The 9,152-nt window shown below is 37.2% G+C and overlaps 1 protein-coding gene across 1 annotated transcript in view; it reads left to right on the top strand.

The window, feature by feature from the left end:
* Nucleotides 1-8,778, top strand: part of LOC139727825 (von Willebrand factor D and EGF domain-containing protein-like) — a gene marked incomplete at its 3' end in the record, with an annotated part of 123,229 nt that extends 114,451 nt beyond the window's left edge. The window contains exon 25 of the mRNA XM_071638798.1: nt 8,683-8,778. Coding sequence (XP_071494899.1) covers nt 8,683-8,778 — 96 coding nt within the window. The remainder of the gene's footprint in view (nt 1-8,682) is intronic.
* Nucleotides 8,779-9,152: the final 374 nt, after the last annotated feature.

Raw genomic sequence — 9,152 nt, forward strand, 5'->3', positions numbered from 1 at the left:
GTAAGCGTGTAAGCTAGTGAATTCACCATTTAGAAGACCATTTCCGGTTTCATGCATGCACTCTGCACTAATTCGCACGTTTATTTTGCTGTTAGTTCGTTTCTTTAACTCCTCGTTACCATAACCAACCTGTCCGTATTTAAAGACAATAACATGCTTGAAATATTGGTGCTGATCTTGTTGAACCGAGCGTTTTCGTTGGCCTCCCCCGTGGATCCTTTCTATTGATGTACACAACTATTACGCGGCCTGTTCGCATGCTCCTGCTTCTTGCTCCAGCTTTTTCGAAGAATTGTTTCCCAACGAATGCGCATGCTGCATCCAGTATAACGATCTCTCTGATTGATGCATGTGCAAGAAAAAAAAAAAAGAAGAAAGAAGGTTGAGCCAACTTCATTCCGAGAGAAAACTGTCTATCTTTGAACCATGTTAACCCCATTCTAACTGGGCTATTTGAGACCAAGTTTTTACTGAAGGGGGTCAATTTGACCCCCCCCCCCCCCCCTTCAGATCTCGGCCGCTGATGGCGCGATTGCCGCAAAATTTTGCTCTGAACATATAGAGCTGGATGTCAACTACAAGATTGCACAGTCATACAATCAAAAAATATTGAATTTCTATTTTTAGTAAATTAATTATGCAAATTTATGCATGAAATCATATTCCCCCTGTAACTCCATTAAAAAGACTGAAGGATTTCTAAATTTTTTGTGTCAGAATTCCTCAAGACACATTAAACAATTTTCTTGTAAAAAAAAGCACAATCCAAATCAATTTCTTTTGTTTTTTATTGTTTTTTTTAATTTCTTATGAATTTCAAAGTTTTTTCAACCTTTTGTTTTCTATTGTTTTTCCCCAAAATTTATTGCAGGCACTCTTTCAAGCTTATCTACATTAGAATTTATTAATTTCAATGATTTAAAGTTGAAATAATCTAATTTATGTCAATTAAAAAAAGACACACAATTTGCAATGGATTTGCACACGATATCATGAATTAGAGCCGTTTTCGGGTTGACATGCATGTGCAAAATATTACGTAACATCAGAACAAAGTACCCGGGCGTCGCAAATTTGGTCTCAAAATATGCGGGAGACTTCAATGGAAAAAGTCATGAAACGATGCGGCAAAAACTTTGCGCGTTGCGGAATCGTGGCGCGAAACGTATCAATACGAAAAATCAAGCAATGCGACATGAGAACTATGAACGCTCGTTCTTACCCAACCGACTAATCAGCTGTGTATTGTTGGCTTTGATATCATGGGATATCTTCTTTCGTGCATTTCAAAATATGTAATTAAGTCACTTTGGTAGATTTCGTGTGGTATTGTAACACCGGATGTTGGTATGATTATGAACTCCTTAAAAAAAAATGTAAAAAGGACTCCAAAACACTTAGTCTAACTTTTGATTATGTTCTTTTTTTTTCTTCTTTTTAAGTGTGATCTGGAAGCAGACACACGCTGTGATATAAAATAAATTCAGCGTCTTAGATCATGGCAGACGTAAATTCTGAATGTTTTAGTATGAACCGCCTTTTCCTTTCATCTGATGAAATAATGCTATTGGCAAGATTGGGTTACGTGAAAAGCGGTGTTTCCTCAGATAAACTTAATACATAAATGAGCCATTATTCGTCTTCTTTTATCTCTGATAGTAAAAAAATGAAAGAACAAATCTTAACACGCCGCCAGATACTGCAAAACTTTCTTTTTCCATATCAGTTGATCAGCAAGTTGAACGCATCAGTTACAGCGAGTGTCTTAACTCCTCCCCCCTCTCATATTCCCGCTAAGTCTTGGCAGTAAGAATGTTTGAAAGATATAATGTGAGCTTCACAATGCATGTTTTGGGGAAAAAAGAATTAAACCTTAAGTTGTCTGGCAACGCCCGTAATTACGCAGAAATCGGCATCCCTACAACTTGTCAACACACCAACTTGCCCATAAACATATGTATTTGGTTTGTATGATAGAGTGTGTGCGCAGTGCTGGAACCCATTATTAGGCGACACACAACCAGCTTGTTTGTTAATTCTACATTCTGACCTTGACAAACCATGTGCCTTGTTGACTACTCTACTCTGACTCGCCTTGCTCTAGAGCTGCCTTCAGTGGGCGAAAAAGAAATTAACAAAGAAAAAAAATGTGTATTTACGCAGCTGGAGATCAAAATTACCTTTAATACGTCATTCCTGGCCTTCTCAATACGTTCATTTACCATAATCATTCCTTTCATCTCCTTCAGCACATTATATTAATTGTATTTTCCCCTTCTTATTCATGATTATGTTTCTATTTAGGCCTGCCTTTGGCGGATACCTTTGTTGTTGTTGTTGTTTTCACTAAATTCTTTCGTTTTGCCCACTTTTCGTAATTTTCTTGTTTGGCTGTGTCCCTGGAGGGCATAAGAATTTTGAAGATAGGATTTTTGATTGAGCTATATGTCTATTGCTCATTTTGATACTAATTGTTTTATTCTAGAAACTATACGATAATGATCACAAACCTCTGTCTCTATCTCCCTAGAAAAAAGTCCTTGAGCGTACACTGTTTGTATAGTTCTTAAAGGGGAGATAGAAGGTTTTCAGACTTATAAAAGAGCTTGTTTGTTATCATGCTCTTCTAAACGTGATCGTCCAAAGTCACTGATAATTTGAACAATAAAGACGCGGTAGCGCTCCAGGGAGACATGGGTGGCACCGATTGAATCGATCTCCAATCGCTGCCCATCGGTGTACGTTCGAAAATCACAGGTGGCGCCCTTCAACGAATAATTTGCATCGAAGCATTCTGCTTGGTCATTGGTAGTGGTCGACTCGAGTCGAGATTCCTGGGCTGTGTGTGTACTTACATAGAGATCAGTGACAAAGCTATACACAAACCATTACGAGGATTCTCGAATATATCCAAATCGGGCCAACCTTCCCGCTCCGAGGTATCTCCTCGTTGATCACTTATGAAATCGACATTTCGTGCCACAGTTATATATAGGTTATCTGTATTTCATGATAATGATAAAGATGATGATGATAAGAAGAAGATGATAACGATGTCATCATATTATAGTCATCACCATCTTCATCGAGGAGGATGATCCTTCTGTCCACACACGTTTTCAAGAAGTTTCTTTACCAACGGTGAAGCTCTTCTTAGCTCTCTGAGAAAACTTACATGGTTCGACATCGATGAAATTGTAACAAACAAATGTAAAGAAATGAGCGTATATTTCAGCAAAACCTTACGAGTATTTGGACAGTTTCTAGGGTTACAGTGTCGGAATGAGTTGTCTATTGGCATGATCCATTTCGGGTCTCATCACCTTGACGCTGTTTTTGTAGAACGCCTCATTTCTTTTTCTCACAATGACATAATATAGTAATATAGTATGCACTTTAATATTATTAAAGCGCATACTACATAAGCTGAACATCTCTCACGCGCAAAGACATCTGAGGAGGATTGCGCAATTCTCGGTATTGCCAAGTTTTCTGCGGATGCTAAAAAGCTCTGTCACAGATGCATTGTGGGATTCCTCGGTGCCATTGTCACTTCCGGTTGTCTTGCGCGTGTCTCCGTGCTCATACAATTCAATGCAATTTTCATCTGATTTTCTTTCGTTGCTGCTTGCAGCTGGCTTGTTTCTTCGCTTAGAATAACAACTGAAAAAAAGTGTTTAAACATTTCAACATTTTACTGATTTTACGGAACGAACGTACTAGACACAATACCAAAAACCAGTGCAAAAGTTTGTACTGCGCATGGGAGAGATCATACATATTTATGAGCTTCTCATGAAACTTTTTATCCTGTGAAACTATATATATATGAAGAGTTTGTTTGCAAAAACCGATAAGTCCATTTTTGAAGATTTTGAAGTACGGTCTCTGTCATAAAGTACAAAATAATACCTTTTAAATGATATATTGGTCACTACATATAAAAGTTCATTTTTGAAGTTTTGGTCAAAAGAAGTAAAGATTTTCTTATTATTCTCTTTATTTTCCTTGACCTTCAATCGCGAATATCTCCATTTGACAAATATGGACTTATAGGTTTTTGCAAACAAACTCTTCATATATATAGATATATTCAGACGTTGGTGTACCGTAAAACGGGGTGAAAAGGGACGGCGAGGTGAATAGGGACAAAACCGAGAAAAGTTTTTTGAATGTGCATGTTTCAAATTTGCTTGAACTTTTTTTCGTATTTTTATCACAGGATGGAAGGACCATCCAACAGTGTCCAGAAAGTGGTCCACCTGATGTGAACAATTTTTTAAAGGGTACAGGAGGTCCAAATAAAAAGTTTTCAAAAAATCACAAAAAAATCAGGGCGGTCAAAACTTTTCTGCTCCTGTTGCCATTGATTAATAAAATTCGCTAAAAAGGTTCATGAATCTAGCCTATTAGGTCCTACAACACACCTTTAAATTTGAAATAATTATTTCAACAGGAATTTGTGACAGCACATTTTTTCTTCTCTTGGGCAAAAAATCAGTTAGACTGGGGTGAATAGGGACACCATAGTGTCGTTTGACTGGCCCTTTAAATTTTCTGTATGATTAAGTATTATATTGTCATAAATTGCTCTGAAATGTTTGTTATGTCCAGCTATTTCCAAATGTGTGAATTTTTATTCTAAATCTCTTGACAAGAGAGCAATAAGATCTTTGGATATGTGGCTTCACTTTTGTATACATAGATGAGAGTGAACTTTGCTGTCTTAACCCTAACTTGGGGAGGAAGGGTCTGGGAACCCCGGCCCCACCCACCCTCTTGGGAATTTTTGCACTGCCTAAGACAGGCTAGGACTTTTCCACTTGTATTTCATGACCATTTTCTCTGTCTTCTGCATGTTTTAATGCCAATAACACATCTGTTTGAGTCAGACCCCTACTATAGGTGCCAGCTCATAATTGCTGTAAGAACTCCCAAAATATCCCCGGCATCATAAGAGTCAAGTTACACTGAATTTAGAGTGTATGAATAAGATTGTACATCATGATTTGCCACTTGAAGAAGAAGTGGGTTAATATTTGAGTGCAATTCAATGGATTAGTAAAGTTTTGACTCATTTTTCAATCTTAACCTTTGACCTGATGGGTCACATTTTTTTTTGTATCAGCTCATTTTCTTGGGCTGTTGAAATTTTTGTTAATGATTGATTTAACAATGGAATAAATTGCTCTTAAATGTTTGTATATCATTTCTAAACTCTGTAGTTGTTCCCTTAATCCAATTCATTGGATGGATTGAAAAAAAAATGCCTCCAAACAGCTTTTTTTTGGATCAAAATTAGTGTTGTCCCTGTTGACCCCAAATTTGGGGTCAACAGGGACAGCATCATTTTATCAAAAAACATACTTTTCCCCCAAATATTTATTTTCTTTCACAATACCAAATCAAAGGTATTTTAGGTGGACATAAAATCCCCACATAAGATTGAGTCTCTGGGCTGCATGAAAAACTAGATATATCGCTACGGCGACTGATATGCCTCCGCCATAATGCATGGTTCTCCTAATAGGTCTGTAGTACAATGTCTTGACAATGTGTGATGACAGTTTCAAACAATTGGCAAAATATTAAAATGACAGGTTTGACACAAATGTGCTGAATGTTCACTTTCCTAGAACTAGGTTCAATTGGATGAATGATTAAAATGTCAGAGTGCAGGTATTTGGGGAACTGATGATTTTTACTTGACTTTGACCCTTTTATAAGTTTATGCATTGAGTGATTTTTCAAGGTATTGAGAAAAAGTATAATTTCAGTATCAAATGGGAAAATAGCATCATCTCAACCTGGCCTTTGACCTTTGACCTCACAGTTCAAAAGAGAATCACTGTTAGGTTGAACATGCATAAATATGTAAGTTTCATGATGATATCTTGAGTACTTTTGAGATATGGAGGAAAAAGTGCAATTCAGCACTTTCACTTGACCTTTGACCTTTGACCTTTTAGTAAGAAACTTCCCACAGAATATATATTGGGTAATACATGTATACATCAAGTTAAAAAAAAAAACCTTCATTCATTGCATAAATATAAGGAAAGTAGTGATATTTTGAGGAGTTGACCTTGACCTTTGACCCCCTGACCTTTGACCCACGACCCCCAACTTCCCTAGATAATCACTGCCCATCGGTACAAGCATATATACTAAGTTCCATGAAGATACCTTGAACCATTTGCGAGATATGGAGAAAAACATGAAATTTCAATTTTTTTTCACAAAATAACCTGTGACCTTTGACCTTTGACCCTGTGACCCTAAAATCCACACAAAGTATTATCCCCCAAGGATATACCCTCATACCAAGTTTAGATGTAAAACCACCACACGGTTCTTGAGATATAGACAAAAACAAAACGGGACGGACGGACGGACGGACGGACGACCCGAAAACATAATGCCATCCGGCCACTTCGTTGCGGAGGCATAAAAATACAATCATTAGAACTTTAAATTTGTCCCTATTCACCCCGTTTTACGGTACATAGTTCAAGTCAAGACGATGTCGAGTATATCCATACGGCTTCTGAATATACGATATCTCCGTGTGCACAGAAGCGCTGCATGTCAGAATCTTTTATTATAAGTGTGATTGCTTCACAGTGATATATTTTACTTATTTCTTTTCTTTAAACCCCATTTTTTTATTAGATAGTTTGATCAATGGTGAGTTTGCGGTCGTAGAATATTATGTGTATCATTTGCTGTTAGCTAAACTGGCGAACATGATACTAATGTCGTCAGGAATGTTTTTCCACTATGTCAATATATTCACTGGTATATCCATATACATCTCCCCCTCCCCCTTTCTCTCTCTCTCTCTCTCTCTCTCTCTCACTCTCTCTCTCTCTCTCTCTCTCTCTCTCTTATATATATATATATATATATATATATATATATATATATATTATATATATACATATATATATATATATACAACGTGTCCCATAAAAAACGAAACCGAGTTTCGTTGCAACTCTTTGCGATCATAATTACATATTTGCTTTATGAGTTGTACATGGATTGAAAGATATTCTCTTCTTTCATTTGATACACAACTAATTGCTCAAAATTCGTGCATGACTGAGTTAGAACAATAGACAGTAGTGCTACTAAATTTTCATTTGCACGAGCAAATGTCGATTTTGAATGAGTCTTTCAGACTTTTTCAGCAATCTTTTGCAAAAAAAATAAAATCATAGCCTTAATATCCATTCTTTTTCCTTTCATACGATATCCCATGCGTCAGAAAAGATCAACGCCTGCTCGTGAAAACTGAATTTGAAAATATACTTCTTCCATTTTTACCCAGATGGATAGATAGTAAATAAGAAGCCAGTTAGCTTTCCCGACATGCCCAACTTGACAGATAACAATGGCCTTCATGCTTCAATGAATTATACACAAACATGAATTGAGGGGGTAAAAGAGATTTTTACTGACGGTTCGGTTGTGAATAGGGTCTTAAATTAGCACATGATCATGAGCTTGCCTGACCATAGCAGCTAACTACAGAGCAAAGGGTATTCATCAGCGGAATGTTTGGGAAGGTGGGGTCGGAGAAACGGACCGAAAAAACCTTCCGACCCCCCCCCACCCGAAAAAAGACGACTTTTTTGCCCTGCACTTGCACCTTTGAAATGTTAGAAGCGCACGTTTCAGTGATAAATAAAGTGATGTACCCTATCTTTTTGCTTCGCTTCCCCCTTCAAAAAACATGAAAACCCTGTCAGTGATGAAGGACTATCCACGCGTGAGAGGAAATGTACACAGGAATGAAAACAGCGAAATTAGTTTGAGGTACAAAATCATCAAAATGTGTATCATTGTTGTAATGTTGATTTCCCATAGCCATTGGACTGAGTGCAGCCTGAACATACTCACGATATTAGTCTTCAGTAATTTTGGTTATGTCTCATAGCTTATTCTAAATAAATGACAACAGAGGGCTTTCCGTCTCATACAGCATTATCTGCAAATACCTCCTCCCCCCCCCCCCCCCACCCCCGAGCAACATTCACTGTAGCACTGCGGCTGTTTTGTGTGAATTCAATGGTGCAGATGAGCCCATTGTCAAATGCTAAGTCGGGAGAGCTGAATGCTTTTTTTTTCGACTATCCGTAGAATCGGTAGAAATGAAGCATGTTTTCATGCAAATTTTTCTCAAGCATGCGTTATTCATATTTGACGCGTTAGGTCTCATATGAAAGAAGGAAATATGAATATTTGGCTAACGAACTTTTTTTTTTCAAAAACGTAGCATTAAAAGTCTGAAAAATTCACTTAAAGTCACAATTTGCGCGTGCAAATGAAAATTTGGTAGCACCACTAGACTCAGTCATGCATGAACGATGAACATTAAGTTGTACATCAAATGAAAGAAGAAAAGTTTATCTGTTCATTGATGTATATCTCATAAAGAAAATGTATGATTTCGATAGTGAAAAGTTGCATGGAAACCCGGTTTCGTTTTTTCTAGGACACTACGCTGTATATATATAATATATATATATACTATATATATATATATATATATATATGTATGTATTCGGTTTCTTCTTTTCGAAATGATGCCTCGTAATGATGGAATGATAAATGGCTCCAAGGTATGTCGAATATTCTCCTAATCGCTCGCACTTTCTCTCTCTTTATCTCCCACAGTGTCTTGTCATTTGAATTGCATGAACGGGGGCTACTGCGTTACGCCGGATAGATGCATCTGCAGAAATGGGTACACGGGGCCGACGTGTTCTACTCGTAAGTCAATGTCGTTTAAATCTCATCTTCCCACATACATGTACATGTACTTAAAAACATGTTTGTGTCTGTGTCTGATGATGATGATGATGATGATAATGATCATGGTGATGATAATGATGATGATGATGATGGTGATATGGTGATGTTCGTAAACATCTCATTCTCCCTCATACTTAAAAAAACGCGATGTGTGTTTGTGTGTCTGATGATGATGATGATGGTGATGATGATGATGATAATGATGATGATACTGATGATGATATGGTTGATTATCGTTTACATCTTATCTTCCCACTTACTTAAAAAACGCTCTGTGTGTCTGTGTTTGTGTGAAAAATGATGATGACGAAGATGATGATGTATGATGATAT

This window comes from Diadema antillarum, unplaced genomic scaffold (assembly GCF_040938485.1).
Source record: "Diadema antillarum isolate AM-2024a unplaced genomic scaffold, OU_Dant_1.0 seq00000155_RagTag, whole genome shotgun sequence".
Classification (NCBI taxonomy): Eukaryota; Metazoa; Echinodermata; class Echinoidea; order Diadematoida; family Diadematidae; genus Diadema; species Diadema antillarum.